This window comes from Geotrypetes seraphini, chromosome 7 (assembly GCF_902459505.1).
Source record: "Geotrypetes seraphini chromosome 7, aGeoSer1.1, whole genome shotgun sequence".
Lineage (NCBI taxonomy): Eukaryota > Metazoa > Chordata > Amphibia > Gymnophiona > Dermophiidae > Geotrypetes > Geotrypetes seraphini.
In genome coordinates, this window is record NC_047090.1 from 108,359,725 (window position 1) to 108,382,001 (window position 22,277).

The 22,277-nt window shown below is 43.8% G+C and overlaps 1 protein-coding gene across 14 annotated transcripts in view; it reads right to left on the reverse strand.

Annotated features, from left to right (window-relative positions):
• The window catches only part of SLC8A3 (solute carrier family 8 member A3), a 502,626-nt gene that overhangs the window by 121,195 nt on the left and 359,154 nt on the right, over nucleotides 1–22,277 (reverse strand). Inside the window, exon 1 of one of the 14 annotated variants that reach the window (XM_033952922.1) lies at nucleotides 16,865–16,966. The exons of the other annotated variants lie outside the window; for them this stretch is intronic. Coding sequence (XP_033808813.1) covers nucleotides 16,865–16,866 — 2 coding nt within the window. The 5' untranslated portion in view covers nucleotides 16,867–16,966. Of the gene's footprint in view, nucleotides 1–16,864; nucleotides 16,967–22,277 lie in introns of those variants that run through there. 14 annotated transcript variants of the gene reach the window in all.

The window sequence follows — 22,277 nt, forward strand, 5'->3', positions numbered from 1 at the left end:
CTTAGTACATCCAGCCCTGCAGGAACCCCGCGACCCTCGGAGGCGTCCCAACGGTATCCCCGCGACCCGTGCAGCTCTCTATTGCGGACCTTCCCGCGTGCCAGCTGCAAGGCCTTCACGTGCCACAGCTGGCACGCGTGCCACAGGTTCGCCATCGCTGCCCTAGATCAATAAGGATATGGTAGGTTTGTGGGCGGGGGTGGGGGCTACAGGGAGTGGGGAAGTCCATGTTGGGGGAAACAAAGCTCTTGGAGATGGAGAAAGAGGGAGGGGGATAGGATTTGGGGTTGGTATTCCTTAGAGGACATAGGCTAGCATTTCAAGGGGCTATTTTAAAATTCCTATAGTATCGGCATAGGCACAGGCAAATTCAGTTTACACTTTTTTTAAAAACTTAGCCATTTCAAAATACAGCTCTATCAATACTAACCGAAAGCAAGCTCTTTGGCCCAAATTCTATAAATGGCATCATAAGTTAGGTACTGGTAGGCGTTCTACCGGCACCTAACTTAAGTTGAAAATGCCATTTAAAAAAAATGTAAACCATTTCAAAACAAAAAATCTAGGCGCCTACCGTCACCTTATATAACGGCACCTGCATCGTGTCTATGGAGGCGCTTTACAATGCCTAGGATTACCATATATTTCTCGGCAAAATCCCGGATGCCTGGCCACACCCCATTCCACCCTGGCCACGCCCCATTCAGCCATCCCGTTCTGTCCCAAACCCGATCCCATTCCACCTTCAGCCCTGCCCCGTTCTGTGCCAAGCCCCGCCCCCCATTATTCCTGACCTCCGGGCCCTGTCCGAGGGCCTCCGAGCATGTACGGACCCATGTGACATCATCCACACATGCTCAGAGACCCTCCAACACATGGCCAGGGCTTTCCAAACCCCGGACAGCTGCTGGGTTTTGGAAAGTCTGTCCGGGCACCCAAACAGTTCTCTAAAAAGAGGACATGCCTGGGTTTTCCCGGACGTCTGGTAACTCTAACAATGTCTAACTGTAGGCATGACTAATGCCTGAAGTACTGTTAAGTGTCGTAAAGCAACCCCGTAGGTGTAATTCAAATGAAATGTAGGTGCCAGAAATGTAGGCCTTGAAAACCCTGGCCTACATTTCTGGCGCCTACCTTTCCCAAAGCTATGATTCTATAAGCGATGCAATCATGTGATTGGCACACGGTTGGCGGTCATTTTTAAGGCCTTTGCAAATACACTTCTCCCTCTGTATTCGCTGTGATAGGGGATTAACAAAACCGCAAATACATAAAAAACACAAATAACTTTTTCATATGTTATTTGCTGTTTTCTATTAAAAACCATCATGAATATGGTGAAATTGCGAATAACATGGTGGGAGACCTGGCTTGTTTCTGAAGGAAAGGCAAAACACGGTGAAGAAAGTGCTAGGAATCAGCGATTTTCTCTATGCAAACTGATGTAATTGGGGGGGGAGGAGCCAGCAAGCTAAAAACTGTGAATAATCGAAACTGTGAATGCTGAAACCGCGAATCTCAGATACTTGGGGGAGATTCCAAGATGGCCGCAGCACAGAAGTGCTGAGAGGAACACATCTGAGACGCTTCTCTCAAAAAATTTTTCCTTTATTATTACCTTAATCGATGCCGAAGAGGAGAGGCAGGAGTGCCGCTAACGCCTTGCGACGCCCCAAAGTGCCGACCTTTGGCACCATAGACCAGTGGTTCCCAACCCTGTCCTGGAGGAACACCAGGCCAATTGGGTTTTCAGGCTAGCCCTAATGAATATGCATGAAGCAAATTTGCATGCCTATCACTTCCATCATATGCAAATCTCTCTCATGCATATTCATTAGGGCTAGCCTGAAAACCCGATTGGCCTGGTGTTCCTCCAGGACAGGGTTGGGAATCACTGCCATAGACGATATGTTGCGGCGGATGCAGGAAGCAGCAGTTGAGACGCCGGAGGATAGCCCGCTGAGAGCGCCTGGATACGGCAAGACCAGAGTCGTTTCTCCTGGGCCGGATACCACGCTTAGCCCCGCCGTAAGAGCCCCACCCCCGCAACCCCGAGTTACTAGTTCTCCAGGGGAAGAAGAAACCCCGGAGATGGCAGAGGAACTTTTCCCTGAGGCAAGAAGTTCACCATCGGAGAACTTGGAGGCAGAACCCCTGGTTCAGAGTGTCTCTGCTGAAGAAACCGGGGTGGATTCAGCAACGGGAGTGAAGATATCCAACTGGAGCAAAGCCAAGAACCTGATTCCTCTGAGGGTGAGCATTTCTACACTCAGCAAAAACTTGTAATTTTGGATAAGCCAGCACAAGTGACTCTGGAGTCTTTATGGGACTTAATTACAAACTTTACAAAGACTATTAGCCCCAATTTCCAATATGTTGAAGCTAAACTTATTCAACATACTAAGGAGCTTAAGGCTTTAAAAGAGGACCTGACTGTTTCAAAATCCTTAGTTCAAAAGCTTGACCAGGATTTATCATTTACTAAACAAGTCCAAAACTCCTTAGTTAAGGATAATGTGAGTCTTAGGAAGAAGTTAGAATTACTTGAGAATAATGCACGGAACAATAATTTGAGATTAATTAATTTTCCAAGATTAGCAATGGTAACTCCTAGGGAAATGCTTAGGAGATACCTGGTTGAAATTCTCCAAGTTCCAGAGGAAAATTTGCCACCTTTTTCCAAGTGTATTATTTTTCTAATAAAGAAGGGAGTCAAACACAGAAAAAAAATGACTGATCAAGCACCATTAAATGTATCAGAAATTTTGGAAATGTCAGATCGAGATATTGCTATACCATTTACGATGATAACAGTAGCTCTGTCATTGATAAAATGTGGTTGTTGAGGCTTTTCTTTAAAAACAAACAGAAAGAGTTTCTTGGATGTAAAATTCAAATGTTTCCTGATCTTTCAAGAGAAACTCAAAAGCATCGTAGAGAATTTCTTCTTTTGAGACCAGGGGGTCACCTCACTGGGGGCAACATTTTACTTAAGACATCCTTGCAAATGTATTATTTGCCACCACTCAGTTAAATATATTTTCTTTGAACCTCAACAATTAAGTGCTTTTTTGGCAATGTCCCGACTGGATGAAGGAAAATCAAGTGCTCAATAGTCAATGAAGCTGCTCCTACCTCAGTACTATCTGTACCTTATCTTGCTATATTGTTATATTTTCCCCTTTATTTTTTCGCCTATGTGTAATCCTGGAATCACAAGTTGAGGACTTGAGTGAGTTAGTTTATAAATAATAGTTTTCTTATTATTTTTTAATAATTGTATTAAAGTGTAATGTGTTTTACACTTTATGAAGTTGTATTCCTACTACCTCACTTTCTGTACAAGTGTTTTACTTGGTAGTAATAATGAAAAGTTATAAATTAAAAAATTAAAAAAAGAATGCTGAAACCACGAATACGGAGGGAGAAGTGTAGCTAGTTTAAAGTAGTTACTAGAAAGATAGTAACCTTTACAGAGAACTGTGAATTTTCTTTTAATAGTCAAAAAGAACAAGCGGCACATAAATAAGGCAAGGCTGATTTCCCCCCTCTACCCAGAAGAGGTGCTGTGAGAGGACTTCCAGAGACAGAGAGATCTTCACTGGTAAGACTTTCTGGGAAGTAGTTGCAACTTGGGAAATAGGAGGCCTAAAGCTAAATAGGTAAGCTCAGTGGTCACTGTTGAAAACAGAATACTGGGCTTGATGGATCTTTGGTCTGTCCCAATATGGCAATTTTTATGTTTTTATGCTGGTCCCACTTGATATTCAACTAGGAGTCACATAAATGTCTTATGCGGATGCTAAGTTGAACATCAGCTAGAAACCACATAAGTACCAGAGGCTCTCTCCAATCTGGTCAAGACTGGATATTCATTGCCAGTGCTTCCACATGGTCCAGCATTGAAACGAGTATTTGGGTCTAACTTAGCCGGTGGTAGTATATGTTTAAAAAGTGCTCACCATGGCTAGCTGAATATTGACTGGATATGTTTTTATGTCTCTCAAACTTTTTTGTCATATAATTTTGTGACTCCCAAGGTTTCATATTAGGCATCCTATTAGCTAGTTATGGGGAACAAAAGACCCCTATAATAACTAAAGTTTTACCTCATGCCTTTCATCCACATGCATTATGTTTATGTATAATTGCCCACCTTACTAGATCAGAATGGTTTACAAACCGTCATGCATGTGTGCAATATTAAGAAATAGTGCACATTTATTACAGCGTACTTTCTTTGTGAGGAGCGTTTACTCTTGACATAGCTTCTGTAACAAACAAATCCTTGAAAAAAAAAAAGAACAAAGTGACCAATCCCAAAAACATGCGCATCCCTAATTCTTCAAGATGATGGCAGATTCTGCCACTCATTATTGCAAGGATACTCTTTATGTCTGTTCCTCTGTAGAATAGAGTCCTCTCCTCTCTGTAAATACCATGTTAGTACAACACTTATAAAAATTAAATATCAGGTTGGCACCTTGTTACATTAGCTAATTACCCCCCCCTGTTTTTTTTTACAAAGCTGTGGTAGCGTCTGCCATGTAGCAAATGCTCCGGCACCCATTAAATCCCTATGGGCACCAGAGTGATTACCACAGCAGCAGCCGCTACCACTGCTTTGTAAAAGGAGCCTTAAGTCAATATAACTCTCCCTCTTTCTGCTGTGTGTGTCCTTTATTCTATTAATACTAATTCCAAATTTTATATTCTGACTTTACCTCACAAGTCCAACATGTATTACAAAAAGAAAACTGGTATTAACCAGAATATGATGGAATAACATACAATCGGATTGATTTCTTACTTCTTTTTAGTTCAAAATTTTTTTTTATTGAGTTTAGTAGATGAAGTACAATAAATATTAACAAGGCAAGAAATATGCATGCCGTACCAATGCAAAGATTCACAAAATACTGTCTACATAATGTAATACAGCAGGCAGACCTATGCCTATCTATAAGGAGGAAAGTAGCAGCACAACATGCAGCCAAAAGTACATGTAAAATCCAAAACACAAGAGCACAGAGAGACACCGTGGGCCCCACTCTGAAGGATATGGAGCAGTACAACACAGACTATATTCTAAATACCATCAAAGACTCCATTCGGAAATGGTCACCTCTCAAGATGATCTGGTGGGGCCTACTGGATACCATTAAAATGATTTCTTACTTCTGCTGTAAAGTGGTTTAGCAGCAGTATTAGTCTGCTTTTAAAGGTAATAAATAGAAATAAAACAAAGAAAAGAAAAGATGATACCTTTTTTATTGGACTAACTTTTTTTTTTAGCAAATGATAGCATACAATACATCATTATATATATATGTGAAACTGTTGCTGATAATTCATTCCATATTAATGCTGCCCGCTAGGTAAAATCTGCCACTACTTGAGATTTGTAAGATAGGCCTTTTGCATTAGGAAAATGTAAGAACTGGTGGCCTTCTGAGGAGGAGTTGGCCTAGTGGTTAGAACTGCTGCCTCAACACCCTGAGGTTGTGAGTTTGATCCAGCCTGCTCCCTGTGAACCAAACCCTCCATTGCTCAAGTTACCAAAGTTACATTGAGCACCTGCCAGGTCAGATGGGGAAAATACTTAAGAGTACCTGATTACTATTCAATGTATTGTAAACTGCTTTAGGTGAATCTCTTCATAAAAAGGCAGTTAATAAATCCCAATAAATAAGAAATGAGAGATGGATAGAAATTGAATCAAACAATACATATACATGTAAAATCTTAAAAGATCATACAACACATTTTTAAAAGTGTGTTTGAGCAGTGACTGGCAACCAATATAATTTCTTCAATAACAGAGTCATATGATAAAATCTCCAAGCAAAAACATAATAGCCCAGCTGCAGTGTTTTTGGCGTAATTAATTTCTTAGAGCTTTCAAGTAAAAAACATTATTAAAGTAGTCTGTCTGAGATAAAACAAAAGCCTGATCTTTGATCTTAAACTGTTCAAAATGGAAACAGTTGCATAAATAACTTAACTGATAAAATCTCCAGAATACTTTGTCAGTAACTTGAACTGGTCTTCCATGGCTAATAAAAGATCCAAAATCTTTTAAGGTCTTCTCTCAGTCTTTATGTAAATTTCATCCAGACGTAAACTATTAAAAGATGGTGTCAGTGTGTGAAATTAACCAGAGTATCTTTGTTTTTTCCCTATTTAATTTTAAGTGGTGAGATGATACTCAAGAATCAATGCCAAAAAGAAAGTGGGGAAGGAACTGTACACATCAACTTGAGATAAAGCAAAGTTCATTGAATACAATCAGCTATTCTAATTCAAAACATATAAAATGACCAATCTGTCTTGCGATTCCTTCCAGACCCAAAACGGTCCGTGTTTTGGCTTCGAAAAGGAAACCTGCTTCAGGGTACAGATGACAATCTGGTAGATGGCGCTGAAACACTTAAACATATATATCTCACAGCATGAAAACTTGGTGGGAATTCCTAGAAAAAGGTAATGTATCGCTTGGGAGCTGCGTAGCTGCATATACAGGAACAGTGCACATAAAAACACTACTTAACTAGTGAACACAACTTTGAATTTTCAGAGGGGACTGGAATTATCAACATAATGATATCAACATAACTATAAAAATGTACACCTAACTTTAATAAACCCTCTTGGAAAGAAAAACTCATAAAAATGTTAAACAATAAAGGAGACAGAGGGAATCCCTGAGGAATCCCACATATATTCTAGCTGCCCAGGAAATAGTTTTACCATCATTTTACATAAGAAGATAAGAACAGTCATACTGGATCAAACCAATGGTCCATCTAGCCCTGTATCCTGTTTCCAATCCAGGTCACAAGTACCTGGTAGAAACCCCAAAAAAGTCTGTTTTATTTGATTAAAAAAACCCCAAAACATGAAACCACTGTAAAATAACATTGGAAATATCTAATTCACTTAATTTCAACAGTAAGAGATTGTGGTCAATCAGGTCAAAAGGTCAATCAGGTCAAAAGCTGAAGTGATCAAATTGCATGATTACAGCCTGCTGTCTTTTAAAAATTCGTTGTCTAATTCTAGACATTATGGATCTTAACCAGTGCATTTTTTTCTAGCAAAAAAAGGTGCTGTTATTCAAATGCCAGTCTCACTTGAAGGACCCATTCTACAATAGCTAGGCCCCCTGCAACCAGCCACAAAATCTACAAAAAGGTAAAAGAGCTCTTTCATTAATACTTGGGGACCGTAGGTCAATTTTGCCATGCAATAGAAAAGGTTCCAGTACTCGGTACTCCTGAATACCCTCTAGAAAAAAAGCCCAATCCTAACAAGGTTTCTGTGAAAAGTTTAAGTTTCAAGTTTATTAGGTTATTCTATTCTGCCTACCAGAGAAACCATCTAGGCGGCTTACAGTCTGAAACGGGGAATAGGGAGATGCATTATATTGATACAAGACTCTGTGTAGGGGGTGGCACTACCAGCTATTTAGGGGATGGGACTCCTCTCATATGAGGAAAGAGTAAAGAGGTTAGGGGAGGGCTCTTCAGCTTGGAAAAGAGACGGTAGAGGGGAGATATGATTGAAGTCTACAAAATCCTGAGTAGTGTAGAATGGGTACAAGTGGATCAATTTTTTATTGCATCAAAATTTACAAAGACTAGGGGGACACGCGATGAAGTTACAGAGTTATACTTTTAAAACCAATAAAAGGAAACATTTTTCACTCGAAGAGTAGTTAAGCTCTGGAATGTGTTACCAGAGGATGTGGTAAGAGTAGTTAAAGTAGCTGGTTTTAAAAAAGGTTTGGACAAGTTCCTGGAGGAAAGGTCCATGGTCTGCTGTTAAGACAGACATGGGAGAAGCCACTGTTTGTCCTGGATTGGTGGTATGGAATGCTGCTACTATTTGGGTTTTTGCCAGGTATTTGTGACTTGGATTGGCCTCCGTGAAGATGGGATACTGGGCTAGATGGACCATTGGTCTGACCCAGTAAGGCTATTCTTATGAAACTAAGGGGTCCTTTTACTAAGCTTCAGTAAGCACTAACTTGTGCTTACTGCAGCAAAAAGGCTTGATCAAGGGGTAAGCTCAGGTATCCCTCAGTAATTTTGTGATCAGCACACGCTTCCCATATTAAATAATACATCTTACTTTTTGGTGCTGGGGGTGGGTTGAGGGGTGAAGAGTGGGCATATTCCAAATTTCCAATGTATTAAAAACTTACTATCCTGTGCCATTGGTAATCCTTCTGTGCGGCTTACAATCTAAAATTCTATAGTACAGTCAATAAACAGATTGAAACAAATCACATGCACATAAATCCAAGGTTAAAACTGAAATACAATTTGTTTTTAAAAGGGGGAAGGTAAATACAATTTGGTGATCTTGTGTTCTGCAGTGCAGCTAAATCTATTATACCATATTATTTTATCAACAAAGTTTATTATTATGCTTTATAAGCATTGGCAAATAATTTTTTTTTTAATTCTTTATTAATTTTTCAAATCACATACAAAAGTGCACAGACTATATAATCAATTAATACAATAATCAGTACTTACATCCAAACAAATAATAATATAAAATGCATTTCCCCCTCCCACCCTCCCTGGATGTGTGTGAAAATCAATTAGGAATCAATTTTTACAAATTCTGTTAATGGACCCCCAAGTCTCTTTAAATTTTTTATAATGTTCCAGTTGTTCCAAATTCATTCTCTCGTATCTATAAAATTGACACAGAGTTTCCCACCAAAAGCTGAAATTCAGTCTGTCCCAGTTTTTCCAATTTTTAGTTATCAACTGCATAGCTATCCCTGTCATTATAAGAAGAAGTCTGTTCTTGCTTGCAGTAACTGGACTCTTAGGTTTTAATAAAGTCCCAAATAACACTATGTCATAGGACAATGGAATTGAAGCTTCCAATATCATGTTGATTTTGCCTCAAATAGACTTCCAAAAATTGAGTATCAATGGACAATAGAATAGCAAGTGATCCAGTGTCCCTATATCAAGATGACAGTGCCAGCATCTATTAGATTTTGAACTAACTTTTTTGCAAACGAACAGGGATCCAAAAAATTCTATGCAACAGAAAAAAACAAGTTTGTCTCATAGATGCTGACAGTGTACATCTCATTCTCCAAGTACAAATCCGTGGCCATTGAGTAGCAAAAATATGCTGCTTTGTCTCAATGTTCCAAATGTCTTTTAGATTTGTTTTAGGTTTATTATTCAAATATTCCGATATTAATTTATACCACTTGGGGGCCTGGGGCCCTTGCAAATCTATCTGGAAATATAGTCCCGGCAAGCTATACTGATTTTTTAAGTTGCACCAATCAGGGAACCCTTTCTGAATGGCCTTTTTCAACTGCAACCATTTAAATCCTTGAGACTTTGATATGCCAAATGATTGTTGCAATTGTAATAAATTTACCATTTTCCCATTAGAAATTACTTCTTCCAATGTACGGATGCCTGCCTGCAACCAATGTTTCCAGAGGATTTTAGACTCGAAGATTTGTATCTTGGAGTTTAACCATAGGGATTGACACCTAGATTGCTGTATTGAAGTAGGTGTTAAATTATTAATCAATTTTAATGTATTCCAGGTGGAAAGAAGAATACTATTGTCCTTATATATTCTAGGCAGCTTGATACTCAAAATGAGGTTAAGACGTAATGGGACATGAGATAACTCTCTAATATCAGCCAATCCGGTAAATTATCCATGAGTTCAGGAAGGATCCAATACATACCCTGATGCAAAATGAAAGCTTGATGACACCTATAAAAATTTGGAAAATTTACCCCACTTTTCCCCCCCGCTGATTGTGATTTTTGTAAAGATACTAAGGTTATTGTAGCAAACTACAGATAAAATCATCATTTTGATGGTTTGGACTCTCACCCACCAAGAAAGATGTAATGGATTCCAATGCTCCCACATTTCTTTGACTTTCAATAATAAGGATTTTTAATTTACTGTCATTGTATCTTCCAATGTTTTTTGAATCATAATACCCAAATATTTTATACCCTCTTCCTTCCAAAGGAATGGATTAAATAAAGCTTTTATACAGTGAACATTCAATGGAAGAACCTCTGATTTACTACAATTTATTATATATCCAAAAAATTTTCCAAAACAATCAATCAATTCCAGTAAATGAGGGATGGTTGATTCAGGATTCTTCAAATAAAGCAAATATCATCTGCATAAGCCAAAACTTTATAGTCCTGACCTGCATATGGAATTCCCTTTATCTCCTTTGCCTGCTGAATGGCCAACAACAAGAGTTCCAAAACAATATTAAAAAGCAAAGGAGAGAACAGACACCCTTGTCTAACTCCCCTTCTAAGACAAAAACGTTCAGAAAGCAATGTTACTTACCATAACACTTGTTATCCAGGGACAGCAGGCAGCTATTCTCACTAGTGGGTGATGTCATCCGACAGAGCCCCGATACGGACATCTTGCAAGCATGTCTTGCTTGAAGAAACTCAGAAGTTTCGAGATGCCCGCACCGCGCATGCGCCAGTGCCTTCTCGCCCGATGCTCCGGGCGTGTCTCCTCAGTTCAGGTAGCTAGCAGAGAAGCCAACCCAGGGAGGTGGGTGGGACGTGAGAATAGCTGCCTGCTGTCCCTGGATAACAACTGTTACGGTAAGTAACATTGCTTTATCCCAGGACAAGCAGGCAGGTATTCTCACTAGTGGGTGACCTCCAAGCTAACCTCAATGGGATGGAGGGAGAGTTGGCAACTTAGGAGAACAAATTTTGTAACACAGTTTGGCCAAACTGTCCATCCCGTCTGGAGAAAGTATCCAGACAATAATGAGAGGTGAATGTATGAACCGAGGACCAAGTGGCAGCCTTACAAATCTCCTCAATCGGTGTCGATCTGAGGAAGGCTACAGAGGCTGCCATTGCTCTGACCCTATGAGCCGTGACCTTACAGGGAAGAGGTAATCCAGCCTGGGCATAGCAGAAAGAGATACAAGCCGCCATCCAATTGGAGATGGTGCGCTTCGATACAGGTCGTCCCAACTTGTTCGGGTCAAAGGAGACGAAAAGTTGAGAAGTAGTTCTGTGTGGTTTGGTGCGATCCAAGTAGAAAGCCAAAGCACGTTTACAGTCCAAAGTGTGAAGAGCTGATTCTCCAGGATGAGAATGAGGCTTTGGAAAGAACACTGGAAGCACAATGGATTGGTTGAGGTGAAATTCAGAGACCACTTTAGGCAGGAATTTCGGGTGAGTGCGGAGGACTACCTTGTCATGATGGAATACTGTGAAAGGTGGGTCCGCCACCAAGACCTGAAGCTCACTGACCCTGCGAGCAGATGTGAGGGCCACCAGAAAAACCACTTTCCAAGTGAGAAACTTAAGTGGAGCCTTGCTCAGAGGCTCAAACGGAGGTTTCATAAGCTGAGAAAGGACAACATTTAGATCCCAAACCACAGGAGGTGGTTTGAGGGGAGGATTGACATGAAAAAGTCCTTTCATAAATCTGGAAACCACAGGATGAGAAGAGAGAGGTTTCCCTTGTAGAGGCTGATGGAAAGCCGCAATAGCACTCAGGTGGACTCGAATAGATGTCGACTTGAGACCAGACTGAGATAGATGTAAAAGATAGTCCAAAACAGAGGATAGGGAGGCTCGCTGAGGCTCCTTAGAATTGGAAATACACCATGAAGAAAATCTAGTCCATTTTTGGGAGTAGCATTGATGAGTAGCAGGCTTTCGGGAAGCCTCCAAGACATCCCTCACCGCCTGGGAAAACTGGTGCGGGGTTACGTTGAGAGGAACCAAGCTGTCAGGTGGAGAGACTGCAGGTTGGGATGAAGCAGAGACCCCTGATGCTGAGTAAGCAGCGAAGGAAACACTGGAAGAAGGAATGGCTCCCTGCTGCTGAGTTGAAGTAGAAGGGAGAACCAAGGTTGCCTGGGCCACCGAGGAGTTATTAGAATCATGGTGGCTTGGTCTGATTTCAACTGGACCAGAGTCTTCTGAATGAGAGGAAATGGAGGAAACGCATACAGAAATCGATTCCCCCAATCCAGCAGAAAAGCATCTGCCTCGAGTCGATGAGGAGTGTAGATCCTGGAGCAAAACTGAGGCAGCTTGAAGTTGTGGGGAGCCGCAAAGAGGTCTATTTGAGGCGTCCCCCAATGTGCAAAGATCCGATGAAGGGGTTTGGAATGGAGAGTCCATTCGTGAGGCTGGAGTAGACGACTCAATTTGTCTGCCAAGACATTGTCCTTCCCCTGAATGTAGACAGCCTTGAGGAAGGCATTGTGGCGAATCGCCCAATCCCAGACTCTGAGAGCTTCCTGGCAGAGGGAGGCCGATCCCGTGCCCCCCTGCTTGTTCACATAATACATGGCGACCTGGTTGTCTGTACGGATGAGGACCACCATGTCGTGAAGCAGATGTTGAAAAGCTTGAAGAGCATAGAAGATGGCTCTGAGCTCCAGAAGATTGATCTGATGGAGGCGGTCCGCACTGGTCCAGAATCCCTGAGTGCGAAGCCCATCCAGATGAGCCCCCCAGGCATAGTTCGAGGAATCGGTTGTGAGAACCTTCTGATGAGGAGGAGTGTGAAACAGCAAACCTCTGGATAGATTCGAAGAGGTCATCCACCAAAGTAGAGACTGCCGAAGAGCAGGAGTGACTATGATGTGTCGAGTCAACGGGTCGGACACTGGAGTCCATTGAGAAGCTAGGGTCCACTGAGGAGTTCTGAGATGGAGCCTGGCAAAGGGGGTCACATGAACTGTAGAGGCCATGTGGCCCAGGAGGACCATCATGTGTCTCGCTGAGATGGACTGGCGAGAAGACACAGACTGGCAGAGACGAAGAAGAGCATCCAGGCGCTGAGGAGGAAGGAATGCTCGAAGCTGAATGGTGTCCAGTACCGCCCCGATGAAGGGAAGGGACTGGGTAGGCTGCAGATGAGATTTGGGAAAATTGATCTCGAAGCCTAGGCTCTGTAGGAAGCAGATCGTGGTCAAGGTCGCCAAAATGACCTTTGGAGCTTGACGGGGCCTTGATGAGCCAGTCGTCGAGGTACGGAAATACCTGAAGACCCCTGTTCCGGAGTGCAGCGGCCACCACCACCAGACACTTCGTGAATACCCTGGGAGACGAGGACAGGCCGAATGGAAGCACTCGATACTGCAGATGTAGATGTCCCACCCGAAATCTGAGGAACTTGCGGGAGGCCGGATGAATGGGAATGTGAGTGTAGGCCTCCTTGAGATCCAGAGAGCATAACCAGTTGTTCTGCTCGAGGAGAGGGTAGAGAGAAGCAAGCGTCAGCATGCGAAACTTCTCCTTGACTAGGAATTTGTTGAGGGCCCTGAGGTCCAAAATGGGTCGCAGGTCGCCCGTCTTCTTCGGAACCAGGAAGTACAGGGAGTAAAACCCCTGGTTCAGTTGGTCCGTCGGGACCGGCTCCACGGCACGAAGCCGGAGCAAAGCCTGAGCTTCCTGGAGAAGAAGGGCGGTCTGAGTCAAGTTGGAAGGATACTCTCTTGGAGGGTGGTCTGGAGGGACCCGATGGAAATGAAGAGAGTAACCCTCCTTGATTATAGTAAGGACCCAGAGGTCGGTTGTTATGGCCTCCCATCGATGATAAAAATGATGGAGGCGCCCTCCTCTGGGAAAAACAGGGGGAGGCAGAACGAGGTTGGTTATGCCCTCGACGAAACAGTCAAAAAGGCTGTGTGGTCTTAGGAACAGCCGGCGACTGAGACTTGGGCTGACCCTTCTGGGGAGGCTGACGCTTCGCCGGTTGTCTCGCAGGAGGAGTTTGCCTCGGCTGATAACGCCTCTGATAAATCAACGGTGGACGAGAAGGTCGAGACTGTTGAGGCTTGGGCTTCGGCCGAAGGATAGATTGGAAGGACTTTTCGTGGTCAGACAACTTCTTCGTGACAGTCTCGATGGATTCGTCAAAAAGATCCGCCCCAGCACATGGGACGTTCGCCAGGCGGTCCTGAAGATTCGGGTCCATATCAATGGTCCGCAACCAGGCCAACCGGCGCATCGCCACCGAGCAAGCCGCCGCTCGGGCAGAGAGCTCGAACGCATCATAGGCAGATTGCATCAACTGAAGTCGGAGTTGGGACAACGAAGCAACCACTTCCTCAAACTCAAACCTAGCCTGGGATTCGATGTAAGGTGTGAACTTCCGAAGCACAGGTAGAAAAAATTCCAAGTAGGTTGCAAAGTGGAAGTTGTAATTCAAGACTCTAGACGCCATCATCGAATTCTGATAGATGCGTCGCCCAAACTTATCCATGGTTCTGCCCTCGCGGCCCGGAGGTACGGAAGCGTAGACCTGGCCAGGATGAGACCGCTTGAGCGAGGATTCGACCAGGAGGGACTGGTGCGAAAGCTGAGGACCCTCGAAGCCTTTATGATGTACCGTGCGGTACCGCGAATCCAACTTGCCAGGGACCGCAGGGATAGAGTAAGGGGACTCGAAGCAGCGCATGAAGGTCTGGTCGAGGAACTTGTGCAAGGGAAGCCGCAAGGACTCCGCCGGAGGCTGAGGCAAGTGCATGGTATCGAGATACTCTTTGGAATATCGAGACCCCGCATCTAGAGTAATGTCCAAGTCATCCGCCATCTGCCTGAGGAACGATGAAAAGGACAACTGGTCCGCCGTCGCCTGTCCGCGAGACGGACTAGAAGAAGACGAAGCCTCCGGTTCTAAAGAGGCCTGTGAACAACAGGACGAGTAGAAAACTTCGGGGTCCTCGAACTCCGGGCCCGGAGGAGGAGACCCAGTCGAAGCAGCATACCCCAACCGATGCAATTTCTTCTGAGGCGAGACGGTCGAGTGTCGAGAGGAATGCTTCGAAGAATGCCTGGACCGATGCCTGGAAGGAGATCGAGTCCTTCTGTACGAGACTGGGTCAGACGCTTCCAAGGAGCAGATCGGACTCGATGCCGTCGATCTCAAAGGTGGAAGAGTCGGTGCTTCTCTGGACGTCGCCCAGGCTTGATAGGGAGTTCGGAAGAACTCGTCCCGCTTCCTGCTATGCCCCGGACTGGATGGCCCCGAAGGTGGACGCCACACTGAATCATGGGGCGGAGTAATCGGTTCCAAGGGAGGCAGGTCACTAAACGAGGGTTTCCTCGAGGGAATGGGCTCCAGAGGAGGCATCTCACTAAGAGAAACCTTCCTCGAGGGAATCGGTTCTAAAGGAGGCATAGCATTCTCGGAGGACCTCCTCGAGGACCCGGACACCACTCGCCGCTCCTCCTCGCCGAGCAACGAGGTCGTGCGGCGTGGAGGAGGAGGAGGGGGCGGTCCGCCCCTCGAAGCCGAAGCTGGGAGGTCACCCTGGATAGTGGCAATCAGACGAGGCCCCATGGTTTGCATGAGCTCAACGAACTGAGCCTCCAGAATGGACCGCAGCGAAGCCGATTTGGAGGGATCCGCACCAAAAGGGGGCCCTTCCGCACGGTCTCCGCGCTCTTTAGGTGCAGAGTGCTTCTGCTTGCCAGCTTTCGGCACCTTGAGCACCACTGGTGGAACTGTCGGGGTCGAGACCTGCTCCGAGGGAACGGAGGAAGGCACCGGCGCCGAAGTCGGGGCCGAAACCGGGGTGAATGATGCCGGTTTCAGGAGGCCCGAAGCAGCTGGGGAGGTAGCGGGCTTCGCTGAAGAAGTCGAAGCCCCCGTTGATGTCGATGTCGAAGCTGCAGGCGCTGACGAAGCATCCATCTTGAACATGGACTCCCAGAGCAGACAGCGGCGCTTAAACGCTCTCACCGTCAGAGTGGAGCAAGGCCGGCACGATTTCGGAAAGTGATCCGGTCCCAGACACTGTAAGCAGCGTCGATGAGGGTCCGTGAGCGAAATCGCGCGCTGGCACTTGCTACGCTTTTTGAAACCGGTAATCGGCCGGGACATAGGCCGAAAAAGCTCCGCCGCAAGGTCGAAGGCGCGGGGCCTCAGCCACGCGGCCGACCCAGAGTCGGAAGGAAAAATTTTTTTTTTTTTTTTTTTTGAAAAAGAAATCAAAGAAAGAAATAAACGTACAGGAGAGCCCAAAAGAACTCAACCCGCGGCAAAAAGAAGGCAAAAAAGATATTCAATGGGCGCAAATTGAAGATATACTTCTCAGCTCCGCGGAAGAAAAAGAACTGAGGAGACACGCCCGGAGCATCGGGCGGGAAGGCACTGGCGCATGCGCGGTGCGGGCATCTCGAAACTTCTGAGTTTCTTCAAGCAAGACATGCTTGCAAGATGTCCGTATCGGGGCTCTGTTGGATGACATCACCCACTAGTGAGAATACCTGCCTGCTTGTCCTGGGATAAAAATTGTTATTAATGTATAATCTTGCATAAGGGGAACTATACAAGATTTAAATCATTTGTATAAATCCAGAACCAATACCAAACCAATCCATTGCTTGGTACATAAATGTCCATTCTACACGATCGAAGGCCTTCTCTGCATCCAGAGAAACAGAGAAGGCCGGATCATCCATTGTTTTTGCTAAATTTAGCATATACAGTGCCAATCTAGTATTATTTGCAGAATGTCTTTGAGCAACAAAACCCGTTTGGTGCATTCCAATCATATAAAGGAGAGCCTTAGCTAATCTCAGAGCCAATAACATAGCCAGAATTTTACCATCCACATTAAAGAAATAGGCCTGTAGTTTGAAACCAACATGGGATCTTTGTTTAGCTTCGACAAAACAATTGTTAATGCTTCTGCCATAGTACCTGATATACAGCCCCACTTTCCAATGCACCTCCAGTAAATCACAAACTGAGAGAGTGCGTGCACTTCTGTGGCTTTGGAGCTCATGCAATCCTTTCCACCAGCAGACATCAGCATATTAAAGTTACTCACATGTATCTTCCCCAGTCCTCTCTCCACAGGCTGTGCCTCTTTTCGGCTCCTCATGTACCAAATCTTTAGTTTCATAAACACCACTGAGCCTCTCAGCCACCAGTCATAGCTCTACTTCCTTGTCCTGTGACACACCACATAAAGCCCCACCCTTCTTTCTGCAATCACTGACTCCACTGGCCAAACAAAAAAACACGAAGTAAAATGTTTAACAAAGCACTTTCAATATTAATGAAAGAATAAAAATTATATTAAATCCAAAATCCAGAACTCTTCATTTTAAAGAATCTTATCATTCTCCCCTTAAAAAATAAAAGTATATATTTATACTGCATAACTCGAACAGTGCACTTCTAAGACACTGGGTCCAGGTGCTGGCTAATGAACTCCTCAAGTTTAGCCGGCTCCTCATAGTGAGTGGTTTTGTTGTTGAAAGTTATTTTCATAATTGCAGGATAGAGAAGCCCATATTTTACTCTCATCTGCCGAATTGAGGCCTCAAAAGCAAGAACTGCTTTCTCCTATTTGCAGTTACCTTTGCAAAATCAGGTAAAATATGAAGCTTATGTTCCTGCCATTTCAAGATTTGGACTGTCTGGCCTTATTTAAAATGTGTATGTGGTAAAAATGGTTTTGGTGCGTAGGAATGACCAACCTAAGAATATGCAAAGGCCAATTTTTACTGCAGTTTTTCCTCTAAGTCTAAGTAAGGGCCTCTAACACCCTCTTTTACAAAGGTGCGCTAAGCTTTTTTGCACGTGCTAAATCCTCACTAAAATGCTAAGCGTGCCTTTGTAAAAGAGGGCCTAAGTGTTCCTAAATCTTAATGAATATTGGTATACCCAGTGGTGTAGTGAGGGTAGGAGGCATCCATGGTGGTGGCGCCCCCCCCCCCCATGCCCTCCTCTCCACCCCCCATGCTCTTTCCCCATGCCATACTCGCACCCTCTTTTTAAATCTTATTTGCCCTGGTGTTGACTTTCCCTCTAACATCACTTCCTAGCCCCATGACCTGGAAGTGATTTCAGAGGAGAGCCAGGTAGGTGCGAGCAGGCTGGAAAAGTTGCTCACGCTGGTGAAGATTTAAAGAGGTGAGGTGGGAGTGGGGAAGGAGGGTGCGAACGTGGCATGGGGGCAGAGAATCAGACACTGATTCTTAAGTAATGGTGTTAACAGGATACCTCCTAACCACACCTGGAAATAGTCCTCACTTCATTGCTTCTCTTGAGCAAGAGATAAACCAAACAGAAAATTCTAGAGGGGCTGATTTCAATAAATATGTAGGACATGGATCTAAAAAGCAATGAGAAGAGCCAAATCTGTTTACCAAGGCCTGCAATTCAGAATAAGAAACTTTAAAGAAAACATTCCAGATCCAGACTACCCAAACTAGGAATTCTTCTGTTCCAAGCATGGGATTCTTTCCTTTCCTGGAAATATATCCCCTGATATTCACCCGTTGGTGGTCAGTGTTTTTGTAAACACTTACTGTTGCTGGCTGAATTAGCCCCCAATATTCAGTGCTGGGCCATGTCCGGGCACTGATACTAAATACTGGGAACTAAGTGTGAGTGGGCAGGCTGTCAGAACTTTATGTGGGCCCCGCTGAAATTCAGCTAGGCCCAAATAAGAGAGATATGCGGCCCTGGCTGAATATTGGGCCAGGACCACATCATTTTTCATTATAGCAAAATTCCCTACCCGATCCCCCTGCGGGCCTCTGGAGACCCCTCCCACCCCTTGTGAAATATATATATTACGAGAGTGCAGGCCATATATTTAGTACTCGCATCCACATAGTAAAATAACCAGATTTAGGACGCTTTTGCGCTGTCCTAAATTTGGCCACTTTGCTATACAGGTGCCAGCCAGCACTGAATATGCCGGTATCTGCATAACCTGGGTCTCTTCCCCAGTATAACCCCCAATGCTGCCCTTGACCTGCCCACTTCTTACTTGGGCAGTCTAAGGGAATATTCAGCGGCTCTCTCTTGTTAAGTGCTGCTGAATATCTCCACTTAGACGGCAACAAGCTATTTCAGCAGGCAGAAGAGCTTCCAGTCCATTTAAATAGCTCTGAATATTGGCCCAATCCAGCCTATCTTCCATTTCTTGAAAAACATTTAATCTTTCATTTCCTCAGATTTAAGATACTGAGGTACAGAATGTTAACTTGTGTTTATATAATTTGTGGTGGCCTGACATCCATTCTGTGAAATTCAGAGGTGTGAAAACATTTTTGCAAGGAGCAAATCACTGCTGCAGTCAAATATTCCTTGAGTAAGACTGAATACATTTTTTGGCAGCATAAAATAAAAATATGGAATATCTGACGATATTAAGCCATTTATGTAACACATGAATGTTGCAGAACTGTGGTCTCTCTCTTTCTCTCTCTGTCACCCACATTCTCTGATAGACACAATTTGGCATCGCCTATCCACTGGGATACCACACTGATTACTCTAATCGCCTTCTTGTCTTCTTCATACAGTTTGTAGCACTATGCTACAATAATAACAAGGGGAAAAAATTACATCTTTTTGGAACTGATATACCCTGCAAGCACAGCTGCAAAGCCCATTCACAAATACAACATACTAATTTTCTGTCATTTTTATTGCCTTGTTTCTTCACATGGGTTATGGGTAACGTGACCATTTATTTTTTCATCAAAAACAGGACATCTAAAGATTTTCAGTCCTGCTCTCAATCCCGCCCTAGCCCCACCCCCCAGCCCTGCCCCCAATTTTTTCCATTCATTTTTATGTATATACAATATCTTATTAATTCATAATGGTAACCATAAAATTTTAAAAACCCCACAAAGCACACTGTATGCAGAAAAAATGTTAATTATCATTTATATTCAGGGTTTTTTCAAAGAGGTCAAAACAGATGACTTTAAAATATGCAATATCACCTCAGTAACAACTATAGAAAAATAGACAAATATAATGCAAAATATAGACAGCAGAAATAAATTCTCAAAACTGACACATTTTGATCACTAAATTGAAAATAAAATCATTTTCCTACCTTTGTTGTCTGGTGAGTCTCTGGTTGCACTTCCTTCTAACTGTGCATCATTTCTTTCTTTCCCCCATCTTTCTTTCTCTTTCCCTGCTCCCCCAAGCCACCACCACCTCCCTGCTCCCCCAAGGCACTGCTGTCACACTCCCCACCGACAACAATGACAATTTCTCCCTGCTTCCCTAACACAGCAACAGGGCCAGGCCAGGCGAGTGCAGCAACTGCACAACGACCGGCCCAGAAGCCTTCCCCCTACGTCAATTCTGACGTTGGAGAAGAAGTTCCAGGCCAGCCAATCACTGCCTAGCTAGCACAGAACTTCCTCTCCAACGTCAGAATTGACATCAGGGAGAAGGCTTCTGGGCTGGCCATTGTGCAGTCACTGCATTCGCCTCACCTGGCTCTGTTGCTGCGGCAGTGGCGGGAAATCAGGGAGAGAGCCCAGGCTCCACGATCGCCTGTCCCAATGTCCCCACACACAGCTTTGGAACGCTCTCTCCGAAAACAGGACATTTCGGCATCCCGAAGCTGAGCATGGGGACAATGGTACAAGGAATCTAAAAACGGGACAGTCCTGTTCAAAACGGGACATATGGTCACATTTGTTATGGGCCATAGACTTCTGTCTTTGCTTAGAACTGACCTGTCTCTGAGGAGTCACTGTATAATTGGCTGGTCCCTACAGAACTGCGGCTGTAGGATTGAGGGCCTGGACACAGAGGCAATGGTTGCAGGGAGGCTGGAGGGAATGCACTGTTCCCACTTCTGGGCTTTGTCACAGTACTCTCATGTCAGTTAGGGACCTGAAGGAAGCCAGGGCCATACAACATTCTCCTGTTCTCCTACTAAACTAAACCTTAAGCTTATATACTGCACCTTCTCTTTAAGGATAGAGCTCGACACGGTTTACAAGAGTTTAAGAAAGTAAATATAATAAGAATTGGTGGTTATATAGAGAGCAGCGGAATTTACATTTTTGAAAATAGCCACATTTTCAGATGTTTTCTAAATAATTGGAAAAGAGTGCCTACTCAGTGCCTATCATGTTTTGCAGACATGTAAAAAGGTGACCTGTGATAATTATGAGAGGAGGTACAACCCTAAGTGTTGTATGGCCATTGTCACCCTTGAAGCCCTAAATCATGGAGAGATTTCAGTGGCGAAGATGAGAAGGGGGTCATGTTGATGATAGTTGAAGTGAAAGGTGAATAATTAAAGGAAATGATTGAAGGAATGGGAGTGTGAGGATGTTACAAGAGTTACAGAGAAAGTCTGGAGAACAGAAAGTAAGAGGACCATAGGGGAGGGGTGAGCGAGGACATTATAGCATGAGAAAGTATGAAGGAAGTGTGCACATGTTACATATATAAATGTTTAGAATACATTTGGTATACAGTACTGCCTTTCCGGAGGACATAACAAGGTGGTGAACAGACTAAAAATTCAGGTAGAAAAGAACTCCAATTTTGATAGAAAAGAGAAAGCAGAAAACAGGGAACATTCATATGTTAAAGCACAATCCACTGGTTAGAATTATTCAGAGCAGGACATAGATTAAGAGCTCCCAGTGATCATACTGCATATATACCAGTGGAGAGCTATAATAAAAAAATACATCTAAGTCTGATTTGGACATAGCACACTAGTCACCCAAAGTTGGCAGCAGTAAAATGTTCATTCTCGAAAAATACATCTAAAACAGTGGTCTCAAACTCAGGGCCCGCCAGGTACTATTTTGAGGCCCTCGGTATGTTTATCATAATCACAAAAGTAAAATAAAACAGTTTCTTGATCATATGTCTCTTTAGTTATAAATTACAATATTATTATTAAGACTTAGCCAAAAGGAAAGATTTATAAATATAAAGAGTTTTACCTCATGCAAAATTGTCATTTCTTTAATAAGATATTAAGAGGGGCATAATCAAAAAAATCGTCTAAGTCCCCTTTTGGCCTAAGGCCTTAAACGTTGAAAGTAGAAGCAGGAAAAATGTTCATTATCAAAAAAAAAATATCCAAAAGGAGTTTTTTTAAAATAATGGTCTGCCTCTACGTTCAGATGTTTAAACACCCAGACCACCACTACATATAAACTTACACCATATAATCAACCAAGTCCCAAACGCCCAAACCAAGGGCTTTTAGGTGAAGGAGGAGCCAGTCCTTCGCCTAAAAGCTAGATTCTGTAACCGGTGTCTGTCAAAAACAACAGCTGTTACAGAATCCCCCCCCCCCAATGATCGGGGCAAGAGGGAGCCCAAGCCCTCCTGCCCCGGAGACCCACAACCCCCGCTGACAACATTGAGCCAGGAGAGAGCCCAGGCCCTCCTGGCCCCGCCGATTATGATCGGTGCAAGAGAGAGCCCAAACCCTCTTGCCC